Source organism: Poecilia reticulata, linkage group LG13, assembly GCF_000633615.1.
Source record: "Poecilia reticulata strain Guanapo linkage group LG13, Guppy_female_1.0+MT, whole genome shotgun sequence".
Lineage (NCBI taxonomy): Eukaryota > Metazoa > Chordata > Actinopteri > Cyprinodontiformes > Poeciliidae > Poecilia > Poecilia reticulata.
This window is the reverse complement of record NC_024343.1, coordinates 11,946,758-11,959,448: the sequence shown is the minus strand read 5'-3', so window position 1 is coordinate 11,959,448 and position 12,691 is coordinate 11,946,758. Positions and strand designations below refer to the sequence as shown.

Below are 12,691 nucleotides of genomic sequence, written 5' to 3'. Positions count from 1 at the left end.
TATATATACTTATGTGTATATTTGAAAGAATTTTAAGTCATTTTGTGAACGCTTCTCACAAATTCAAGATTTCTGGTTGATCTGGAACGTCATAAGCTAAAACACCATTTCATTTTATAATGGGGGAAAAGAATCACACATTTTAAACCTTAAAATAGGGATGACAAGACATTTTAGTTTGCAGGAGAAAGTCAGCTCTGTCTCTCAACCCTTCTTAAGTTGCTTAATCACTTGCTATCACTTCATCCGTATAGATCCAGAGACTATAAGGTTTCCTCCCAACCTGCTGACACACACTAACTCCTGACTACGGCCATCAGGGAGCTATTTTCTTCTAAAACTCCAGCGTATTTCTACATATGCATGAGCCTCCGGAGGATATGCGATATGCAGCACAGTGATGCAGTCATGGTGGTAAATATTGTCCCTCAAGGGAACATTACACTATCTTGATGCACTGGAGGTCAACATACTCACACATACCAGCTGTAACATCGTCTTGCAGTTGTGATTGATTGCCGCCGCATTTGAAAAAATATTTATACCCCTCAGATATATTCATATTTCACACTTTAATGCATTTTATTGGGATTTAATGTGATGAACTAATTCAAACTGCTACGTAGTTGTGAAGTGGAAAGGAAAAAAACAGAAAAATTATTAGAAATATGTTAATTATATCTGAACTTTGACTGGTCCACTCTCACACATCCTGGCGCTATTATCTTCTCCACCCCAGTCTCGAGTTTTTTTTTTGTTTGTTTTGCATGGTCTGTGTTTAGCTCAAAACAATTCCGACCAGCTTTTCTGCCCCTGCTGAAGAAAGGAATCTCCGAGGCATGATGCTGCCAACACCGTGTTCCTCTTTGGAGTTGGTTGTCATCTGGGGTGTTGTGGAGGTTAAAAATGAAAAGGTTTGTTGTAACGTGACAAAATGTGAAATACGTCAAAGGGTAGTAGGAATACTTTTGCAAAGCATCTTGCATCAAATTATTTAGTTTCACACTAAGTGTAAAAAGTTCAGCGACTCGTCGCAAAGGAAGAAGATTAAATTTAGTTAAGCTAGAACGGCTGAAACTTAGACGGGTAGATTGAGTTGACTGCTCATCTACTTTGTGCAAATGTTCTTTATTCTTACATTCATTGAAACCATCCATCACATCTACTCAGACTCCCTCAGAGCCTAAAGTGAAATCTTTGGATATATCTGCGTCAATTTTATGCAGCTTATACAAAGTGCAAACTGCATATTTTTACATTTAACACATTATATAACTTAATGTACGTGACGGCGTGTTGAGTCATTTTTATCTGATCTCGGAGGACAAGATGCTTACATTTGTCCTGAAATGACTGAAAGGCTAAAGCATGCTCTTGGTTAAACATCAGTCCATATGTGTGTGTGTGTGTGTGTGTGTGTGTGTGTGCGTGTGTAAAGGGTCAGCTATGACAATTGTAACATGTCTTTGTGCCCTGATCCTACGCTGTTGGCATCGAGTCAGAGGAGAGAAAACAAGGGCACGTCTCAGTGCTTTATTTATTTATCTGCTGCAGTCCTTCCCATCAGCCTTTATCAGCCTTCATCAGGCTCTAAAAACAATCATGCTGCAGCGCAGGCCCCCGCTCCTCTTGTTTGTCCTGTGCTCACCGAGGCCTCTGGCTTCCAATCAGTATTTTATGAGCTTTTCCAGATGCTTCTGTAAACGCAGACGGGAGGGAGAGGAGACAGAGTATTGAAATGATGTATGCTCTTTCTTTATTTAGACTTTGTGGAAATATATGTGGACATTTCTGAAAGGGGGAAAAAAAAGATGGATTATATTTGTGATTCATAGACTCAGAGCCAAAGACACCAAGTTATTGTTGCGCTGCTTGATGTGAAGCTCGGCCCACTGCACAGTTTCTCCAACAGGTCCTCAGATTATACGCCTGACCCACGGGACGGCTTCCCATGCCGACTTGTTAATCTTCTAAGCAGCAAGTATGTTAAAGGGTCGATCCCTTTGGATATCATGAAGGGAGCAGAGCACGATCCTTGTAGTTGTGCTGGGATAAGCAGATTATAGCCGCAGCCTTGCAGACTGTAACACAGAGTGTGAAGTAGGAGCGTTGCTTTGCCTTGGTTTGCATCAGGGCTGCATGCTGTAGTTTGCAGTGGCAGCTTTGCACAAAAAGCTGAAATACCTTATGACTTTCTGCCACTAACTGGAGGATATGTTCATAACTGTAGGTTATCAACATACAAAGCAGAGCCGGTCTGTCGATGTCCAAAATGGCCAAAAGGTGATGCAGCGAAAACATGAAACAATTCTTTGATTGGTACTTGAAGAAAATCCAGGGCTGTTGCGTGGGTAAACTCAGTTTGCCGATAAAAACTGCAGAGGGCCTGCAGGGATCCGCAGCGCAGGTGGGAGAATCTGTTGACAGGACAAGTATCAGTTATGCAGTTCACAGATCTGGTAAGAGGCACCATTGGCAATAAATACAGGTTGTCAAAATCCAGTGAGGAGACACAGCTGGCAGGTGAAAGACGGAGTTCTGGTCAGATTAGGACAACACAAACCTTTCGGTTTACTTGTTAAATCAAAAACTTAACACTGCAAACCTCCCTCCACGCTCTATCCTCATCCAGTTTGTAGGTTTTTCTCAAAACTCCAGCTGTGTAGGGCACTGCTTGTGATTCTGTTTTCGTCCAGGTGTCGTTCAGCCGCTCTGCTTTCTCCTCCCAGGTGTTTACCTCCCGACCCACCGCCCACCACGGCCCTCACCTGTGTGTTGCGGTGCTTCCCCTGTGAGCCGACCTGGGCCGGCAGTCCGTTTTTGCACCGCCCGCCAACACCGCCCATGGTCAGGATGACGCGCTCCAAGACGTTCCAGGCGTACCTGCCGAGCTGCCACCGGACGTACAGCTGCATCCACTGTCGAGCTCACCTGGCCAACCACGACGAGCTCATTTCCAAGGTAACCGGGGGAAGCTGTCACACCATCGCTGCCTCTAAGCCACAGAACCATTCAATCATTTTTGTCAAAGAGAACCCATTACTCAAAATTAAAATGTTGCACATTTTTATGCTTCCATTTGGGTCTCCACTGCTTCTAAAAAAACAACCCAACCGTTTTTTTGGTGACTGGAAATGAGCCGTTTCAGAATCCTTCCGATTGTTAAGTCGCATTCGATGGTAACTGCGTCGTTACTTAGCGACCGTAGCTGAGCTCAGCCCGGCACCTAGCAACCCAAGAGGAGCTCCAGCTGACCAAACTTACCATCCAGAAAGCACTTGCTTCATTCTTGTTGGTTGTGCAGGAGGCTCTACTTTCGCTTTTCAAAGATGCACTGTTGTGTAATTGTGCATCTGTTTGCCGCCATTTTCACATTCGAGTGTAAACGCTGAGATGGGAGGGGTCGTGGCCAGCAGCAGTTTATTTGGATTTAAAGTGACAAGAGTCAGTAAAGCAGCTCAAAATGGGCAGAACTGAGCAGATTGAAATCTCACTATCTAAGAATAATTGGTACAAAAAATGTAATAAACATGTTTTGTGTACCTCATAGACCTCTCCTAATCTGTTCAAGAAAGATATTTCTCCCACAGCAGAGAGCTTTCAGAGTACCTTTAGTTAAGATCCCATAAAAATAATTACATTTGGGGGAAAAATATCAAGGACTTAAAAAGCAAATGAGGAATTACAAAACTAAACAGCAGGTTTATCCACCTGTAGACTTGTATTATCCACCGCACCGCCGCTGCACATGGATGGATTATGCTATAAGCTGGAGAGTGAACTGGATTATGGCTGCAGTTGCACGTTTTTATACGCGATTATGAAGCCACGCTCACCTGTGTTCAGAGGCTTTTTTGCTGAGCTGTACTAAATGCAGCAGTTTAATAAGCCTCTTCAACAGCAGCTTTGGATTTTTGCAGCGAACATACGCCTCTGGTGAAACACCTGCCATCACTTATGATCAACTGAATGTTTTTCTGCAAAACGTAAATCCCTTAGACCCTCGTTTTAGGAGCTCTTTCAATTTAAGAGCAGATTTGCTTCATCTTGTCAACTATTGTCTCCGCAGTCGTTCCAGGGCAGCCAGGGCAGAGCTTACCTGTTCAACTCAGTGTGAGTGCCGATCTAAAATCTCATCTGACAACATCTGAAGGATTTACTGAGAACTTCTCATGCTTGCGCTGAGATTTAAAAAACTTTTTCCGCTCTGCCTCTGCTCGTGTCTGCCCCTCAGGGTGAACGTTGGGTGTGGCCCTGCAGAGGAGAGAGTTCTGCTGACAGGCCTGCATGCTGTGGCGGATATCTACTGTGAGAACTGCAAGACCACTCTGGGCTGGAAATATGTGAGTGTCCTTGGCTGTCTCCAAGTCTAAGTTTAGAGGAGGGGGAGCGTTGTTCTGGTAGCATAACCTGATTTTATTTGGACCCTTCATATTTTTGGACTGCACTTCTCAGAGGGTCACCACAGCAGCTCAGCTCCAAGCTGACAGATGGAGGTCAGATGATTCTTCTAGGTACCTTGTGATTAATTTTTTTTTACATACATTTTCTGGAGTTAGGTTGGTTCAGCATGTATTCCACTTCTTGTTTTATTCGCTGTTTCAGTTCATTTCCTGGTTGGTTTAAATTAGTTTATTTTTTTTATTTTGTAGAACCACCTTTCCTCTTTAATCATAACTGTTTCCAGCAGGTTTGCACATCTGGAAACCAAACTTTGTGTCCAATATTTTAAATCTACCAGATTAAATGGAGAGTTTCTATGAACCTTTATTGTCAAGCCACAGATTCTGAATGACTTCAGGTTTGGACTTTGACTGGACCATTCCAGCTCATCGTTCTTTCCACTGAAGCTCTGGCTATATGTTAAGGTTTGTTGTCCATCTCCTGTCTAGTCTTTTGCAGCTTCCCCTTCTCTGCTGAAGAAAACCCTCTCCGCAGCATGGTGCTGCTACCACCGTGTTTTACCTTGCAGAACGTTAATTCAAGATGGTGTGCAGAATAGTTTTCTACACATAGAGCTTTGCGTGTAAACTAAATAGTTCTGATTTTGGTTTGATCTGACCTGATTTGTGGCAAACTGAAAATCTGGCGTTCTTTCAACAACGATTTCTTCTTGACCAGAAGAGATGTGAGGAATGTTTGAATGTTAGTTGTGTTGTCAATAATTTGTCTAAACCGGACAACAGAGAACCACCACTAAGCATCATGTTGCGGTAGCCAGGAACAAGGACGGGGCAGAAAACTTGCTACCTGCAGAGAAGCCAAGGTCCGAAGAAAAAGTTTAAAAGATTTCCAGAAGAAGAATCTGGAAGCTTCGAACAACAAGAGGGTTTAGCTCAGGGGTGTCAAACTCCAGTCCTGAAGGGCCGCTGTCCTGCAGTTTTTAGATGTGCCAGAGGTACAAAACACCTGAATCAAATGGCTTAATTACCTCCTTCTTGTGTAGGTAAGTTCTCCAGAGCCTTGCTAATGACCTAATTATTCTATTCAGGTGTGGTGCAGCAGAGGCACATCTAAAAGTTGCAGGACACCGGCCCTCGAGGACTGGAGTTTGACACCCCTGGTTTAGCTTCTTTAGAAGCAAAGCATGTCAAAATGAGCGATTGGTTCAAAACCTTTGCTTAACAATTCTTACAGGGATAAATGCCTAAGTGAAAGCTTGCTTCAGGTAGACTTAAGTTTATTACAGGACCAGTAAACTGACGTAGTTCTCTTTATTATTTAATTATAAATTTTAAGAAAAACCACAGCAACTATTAGCCCAGACAGTTTAGTAACAAACGCAACTACTTCTCTTATTATCGACCAAAATGAATCAACAAAGTCCCATTTAAATTAAAGCAGGTCGACCCGTTAATATTCAGATGCAGGTAGTTCAAGCTTTTGGTTTTAGTACATCTTCGTGAAATTAAGATATAATGCAACACAACAGACTACCTTATAACACCAGATTATTAACTGGTTAAGTCCTGCAGCAGCCTCTATTTAAATATTATTCAACCCTGAACATTGCCATCTGTATTCAGTGAAGTTTGTGTTAAGCTGCGATGTTAAAACATGTATTTACTGGCTGCGGGAGTTATTTCGGTCTTCTGTGAGTGAGCTGAACAGGATCCACTAATGTTAGCCTTTTTCATACATCAGCAAAGCTAAGTATGTGTAGCTGTCGTCAGCAAACCTTTTTAACATGCAAGAGAGAGTTTAGACTATAGTGCATGCGACTGTTTCCTTAAAGGGTTAAAACACACAGCGTCCTTCTTGTTTGACTCCTGAGAGGGCCTCATTGATCACACACACCAACCTCCTTCTGCAACAGTCACAGAACAAGTCTAAACTCAATTGCACTTTCTTTCTTGTGGCCTAAAAATAAAATTTTTCTTTATGAGCCTGTTAAACACTGGCTGAACCAACAGCCAGTAAAAGTAGCTTCTCTTCTCAGAAGTTTCTATTCCTGTCAGGACCCACCAAAAGTCCCGCAGTCTAAATGCGGTTCCGCAGAAGTTGAAAGAGGCTCGGAGGTTTGACCCACTGCTCTCCTGCGAGCAGAAATTTGAGAATATGCCTCTGCAGCTCAAAAACCAAACCAGTCAAAGACAAAAAAAAAAAAAGGCACACAGGCTCGCTCCGCAACATCTGCATCCTCCTCCTCCGTGACACACCTGTAGGAGACTTACAGAGAGCGAATGTGTTTGGAGGCTGTTAATTGATGTTAATTGAAAGTTCATCAAGATGAACTTTTTCTTAAAATTATGGCAAAATGTTAATAGTCTGTTCTGTTTTCATATTTTCACTTTTTGTTGAACAAAGACGAGCTGTAGAAGCCACTTCACAAGCACAAACTCACACTGCCTATCATTTTGTACTCATCTACCTTTTAATATGAAACATAAGTCAGTGCAACCAATTGCCTCGAGTACAAAGCAATAAATATTCAATAAGTTTGTGCAGGAAAACTAACACTGCACAATGCACTGAACACATTCTCTCCAAAGTGAAACACGGCGGTGGCAGCATAATGCATTGGGGATGCTTTTCTTCAGCAGAGGCAGGTAAACTGGTCAGAGTTAACGGGGAGGAGGATGGAGCAGTACAATCCTAGAAGAAAACCTGCTAGAAGCTGGAAAAGACTTGACACTGAAACTAGAAATGACACTAAACATCCAGCCAGAGGGACAATGGGCTGGCTTAGGTCCAACCAGATTCATGTGTTAGAATGGCCCAGTCAAAGTCCGCACCTAAATCCCACTGGGAATTAGTGGCCATGCTTAAAAATGGTTGTTCGCCAATCCTCCCCATCAGATCTGTGGGCCCATTTGAAGCTGCATACAAGTTTTTATTTTGAAGACAATGTTTGCATTATATTTCTTCCAGTTTATAGTTACAACGATCACCACTCTATGTTGCTTTTGTCACGTAGGAACACAATAAAATACTTTGACGTTTCTGGTTGTAATTTGACAAAATATGGGAAAATCCACGAGATATGAATCTTTCTGCATTTCTAGTACATTTCTGAGCTGCTCTCCTGGGAGGAATACGTGTTTCAGCCTGCAGAGACGCAGCAGCAGCAGCAGCAGCAGCAGCATTCACAGTGATCTTTTTTTTTAAACCTGCGGGTCTTTGGTTTTGGCAGATTGTTTGGAGTTAGAAACACCCTGTTGTCAACGTGATGTATGACGATTCTCTTCAGTCGGAGCGCTCCTGTGTTCAAGCATGCGTTGTTTTTATGCAAGCGTCTCACACAGGCAAAATCTGCTAAAGCTCAGTTAAGGCTACGTTCACACATCAGGTAAATACGACCCAAGTCTGCCCTGTTTTTGCCCAAAAACAATCCATATTCAACTTTTTCACAGCAAGTGAATAGTTCAATTCCAATCTTTTCACCCCAAAACATATAATCTAAGCCACTTCCATGTGTCGTACTAATTCGGATACATATCCGAATGTTTTCAAAGCGTCTGCAGTCTGAGCGGTCATGTCTCGTTTCATCCGACCTTTATGTCGGGGACAGGAGACGTGCATCATAATTCTGCACCAGAAGATGTAAGCAATGACTGAAAACATGATTTTGAAATTATGAATGAAGTCCATGACAAATCACAATCACACCACTCCTATTTCCGACTACGCATTCATTATTACCTCCAAAAACAATAAGTATGCTGCTGTGTGACGTCAGCATTCTTCTTCTGCGGACGTTTGATTGATTTCACCTTTAATTAGTAGTATGAATGACCGTGTGAAAAAACAAAAAAGTATTTCAGCTCAAAACTGATCGTCAAGACCTGCTGTGTGAGCGTAGCCTAAAATTTTCTTACCGTTTCACTGCTAACTGATGTGACTGTACCTTCTGAATGAGACGCCACGTCTCCTTTCCTCTGCCGCTCCCTCCAGGAACATGCTTTCGAGAGCAGTCAGAAGTACAAAGAGGGCAAGGTCATCATCGAGTTGGCCCACATGATCAAGGACAACGGCTGGGACTGAGGGGCGAGCAGCTGAGTGACGACCACGTCGGATGGGAGGGAGGCAGGGGGTTGTGGGGGTGATTGTGTGCGGTGGGTGAGTGTGTGACTTTGGTTTGGCTGATTTACCATTAACCTCTGTAACTTACTGCCCATCCACACACCTCTTGATGTACACACACGCGTGCGGTAACACACACCGAGGTCCCAGACATCCCAGTTTGACAGGAGGACAGACTAATAGGTGACTGGCCAGCGATCGGCAAGACGTTACGTTTTGGTTTTAGTTTTATAAAACACAAGCTCTGAAAAGCAGCTCCGCAAAACGTTCCCTCTGCTGTGTTGATTATTCTACCTTTGTCTGAACAAAATAGCGCCTGCCAGGCGTCCAGTGGGCTCAGTCCAGTGGCAGCTCGCTTTGGTTTTGGTTGAAGAGCTGATCACTGGGTCCCCAACATGAATGAGACCTAAGATGATTATAGCAACTGATTGGGGCTGTGCCATCTGGGCCTGATGAGGTCCGAATGGGCCTGAACACACGGGCTTCTAAAGGGTTCTGTATGCAGAGATTACCACCCGCTTGGCTGTTCCTTCAAAAAAAAAAAAAAAAACGGTGGAAAATCTAGATCCAAGTGTTGCTGCTTTCATGGCTTCTGACTGGGATCCCTTCAATGCCTCGCCACTGATGCAGGCCAGGACGAAACGAGAAGGTAAACGGATGCAGACGGACAGCCACCTGCTATCTCTGAAAGCTCACAGGAATGTGTCGTCGAAGCAGCGAAAGCAGCTCCTCTGGCTTTTGTTCCTGCTTCAAAAAAACATAAAGAGATGTACTGATCCTCCCGTGTTTGACGTCTTGCGTCTGCGGATGCAGCAATGCGTCCGCTGTTGTCGTTGGGTCGTGTAGAGTTACGTACCGGGACGGCAAATCTGTCTGGGAGTCCCAAAGGTTTGTGAACACTGTGAGCGTCTCTCTGCCGTTGTAGGGCAAAGAGCAAAGGTGATGCGGCTCTGCAGGGTTTGTAGTAATCTGTCATTGATGTGCCCCCTCACCCCCTGCTGTCATGCAAACAGTGAGTAAAGTCACTAGTGCTTGACTAATGTAAAATGAAAAGTATTGACTTTTATTGCAATGGTACATGACCACAAAGGCACTCGGATCTCTGAGTAGAAACTACTGACGTTAGGTTTTCTTTCTGTCTGGGATCAGTGCTGTGAAACTGCTGTTACTCTGATCTGTTGTCCTGACAAAAACACCAGGCAACGTAAATACGCAATGTACTTGACTCGCTCGTACAGCGGCCCTCAGAAGATCACACACACCTCCTAAAATGTCGGGTTTTTGTGATGTGAAACAAATTGCAAAAAATATTTAGAAACGCTTCCAGCTTTAATCTTAAAAACCCTGAACAATTCAACTGGAAAACAAGCAAATGGATTAGGAAAAAATATAAAAAATAATCCCACAGCTTTATTTCTAGACTCAGTTAACCGTAACCTTGAAGAAAATCAGCCCAGGACATAATGCTGCCACCACCATGTTTCACTGTTAGTGTGGTGTTCTTTTGGTGATGCAGTGTTGTTTTTTTGGAGTTTTGATCAACATTTAGGTTTTGATTTCATCTGACTGCAACACATAATAATGCAAAGTTTTAAAATATGTTCTCGTTTAAAATCTGCCTCATAACTGTATTCATCTTGGTTTCAGTGGGTTTTGGAGAAATATTCAGTTTTCTGTGCCATGAACATTTTTAATAGTGTGGATTATTTTGTCCCCTTTTTCTGAGGTCCCATTGATGCTTTCAGAATTTCTGCAAACGCGACTTAATAAATATCAGAAAAATGCAGATTTGTTTTTCAGTTGAATTGTAGATGCTGCATGCTAAAATAAATGTGGAGCAAGTTTTACGATCATTTATTTTTACCTGATTTTTGTTTTTCAATCCCAAATCCCCGGCAATTTGGTAGGAGTGTGTGCTACTTCCAACATCCACTGTACTTCCTTTCTGCTACTCACATGTCTATTGGTCGACTTCACTGGGTTAGATTTGAGCTCCCGTCTCTTTGGTACATCATTTCTAACTTTTCTTTGCTAAGGCCAGGATCCTACTACATCTGCTGCGTACGTATTGTTATCTGATGGAAAGGGAGAACATTTACGACAGCTGGATCCGCGTGCGTGATATAAAACTGACTAGTTTTGTGTCCTCATCACATTTCTCGTGAAAAGAACATTGTGTGTTGGCAGTGAAATCCTGTGCTGGAATACAAAATCTAATCAGTTTCATTTCGTCCGTTTGGGCTGCGTAATCGATTCACGGGCAGATAAGATCTGATCCCGGTTTGGAAACGTAAAGAAACGAGTTCCTCTGTTCTGTTTGTCGCGAACACGAGCGTCCCGTCGACGCTGCTCCAGATGTCGCCCTTTAACTAGTGTTAACTAGTGTAACTCGGCTCCAGCTGAACCCAAACTGTTGAGTCTGATCGGTAACTCGCAGCAGCTGGGGGGTCAAGCTGCACGCTGCGACTATAAATCCAGCACAACCAAAGAACCCACCCATCAACAATAATTTGACCAAACAAAAGATTTAACTTTGCTTGGACAACATGTGGCAAAACAGGAGAGTGTGTATTTAGTTGACAGCCAAGTTTTTTGTGGATGGCCTTTCTCTGTTATATATGTACTGCATTTTGATTTTGTAAAAAGATCTTAATATATGCATATATTCTATTTACTCTATTCATCATGAAGATTTCCGTTCATGTCGACCTCTGTGTTACGGATTGTAAATAGTGTTAATGTATCGTGTTTTATCTATGATCCACATGATGATGAATGAATACGATTTAGGTCACGTCACGCTTTCTCTCGACCGGTACCCCACATTGGCTGTATGATACTACTTTTTTACTGAAAATGTTTCGATTTTAATGTCTTTTGTAAAAGGAGGATGCTCATGTTGACTATATCATTGGATCTTCATCTAATAAAATGCACCTTAATATCTGTATGGGGTATGGTGTTTATTTAGGTGCTTTGCTTCTTCATTTTCAATATTGATGGGGGTTTCTTATCACCATTTCATTATGCTGGAGAACCAAAACGCAGACAGGAGGCAGACAGGCCGTAAAGCAATGAAAGTATTAAAAGATAACTTTACAGAATAGGCTGACAAACTTAAGGTGAGTCAAAGGATCCAGGTTGTATCCGAAGAAGAGATTCAGAAAAATAGGACTCTTAAAACACCAAGACAAGGAACTGGGGAATGTACAGCCGTAAAAGGAAAAAGGTAACTTACAAACTAAAACCGTCCACTGAAACATCCATCTCTGGAGATGATATGTCTTGTTTTTCCAGGAAAAAGTCGCCTTACACAATCCCATTCAATCCACTTAAAAACTGACCTACAACATTTTTAGGGGGAAATAAACAGGCTTTCCAAAAATTCTGCATTAAATAATCAACTAAGCGGTCATTTTTCTTTACTTTTCTGCTAATTTTCTATATCTGTTTCCACAAACTGTTACTATATTCGGACCGGAACACAGCAGTGTTTTTATCCTCGACGCTGTTTGCGTCTTTAGCGCCAAAGCCATCAGGGGAACGACGCGTGTGATGTTTCCTGCGAGAACTCGGTCATGCGTGTGTGCGGAGAAGGCTCCAGTGTGTGCTTAAAGAGGCACACCTGTTAGTCATGTACTAATCAAGATCCCCGCTGCGCGTACCTCGTTTCCCTGCCTCCACAGGGCCTAAAATCACAACAAAAGATTCATGATGTGTGCAAATAAAAGTTTATGTTTGGCAAATAACTTTTTAAGTTCACGTTTTTAAACAAAACGACTTGTTTTTAAAAAAGAAATCATTACAATTCCAAAAGTTATTACAATTTTATTTTACTTAACTGAGGTCAGTTTTTTTTCCCATTGCGAAAAAAAATGTAACTTCATACTCTGCAAACCAGACCCTAAACTAAAGTCTGGGTTGAGTTTTTTTCCCCTTCATTAATGACACACACTATATCTATTATGGTAATTCAGGGCGAGTTATTTTTAATTCTAAATGAATATCCTTGTTATTTAAGTGTTATTCTCCTTCAAGATACATTTACCTAACGCCTGAATAAATGCAATGTACATTATGCAGCAAAGGAAATTAGAAGATTGGACATATATCCATAATGGAGATGATAAGTTTTGGACGGGCGATGTGCCTCGTACACAGGGAAGAA

General features: G+C 42.4%; 1 protein-coding gene across 1 annotated transcript in view; it reads left to right on the top strand.

Moving 5' to 3' along the window:
* The window catches only part of ypel2b (yippee-like 2b), a 17,037-nt gene extending 5,564 nt beyond the window's left edge, over positions 1–11,473 (top strand). The window contains exons 2-5 of the mRNA XM_008425437.2: positions 2,730–2,961; positions 4,070–4,113; positions 4,235–4,343; positions 8,395–11,473. Of these exons, the coding sequence (XP_008423659.1) occupies positions 2,845–2,961; positions 4,070–4,113; positions 4,235–4,343; positions 8,395–8,484 (360 nt within the window). The 5' untranslated portion in view covers positions 2,730–2,844 and the 3' untranslated portion in view covers positions 8,485–11,473. The remainder of the gene's footprint in view (positions 1–2,729; positions 2,962–4,069; positions 4,114–4,234; positions 4,344–8,394) is intronic.
* Positions 11,474–12,691: the final 1,218 nt, after the last annotated feature.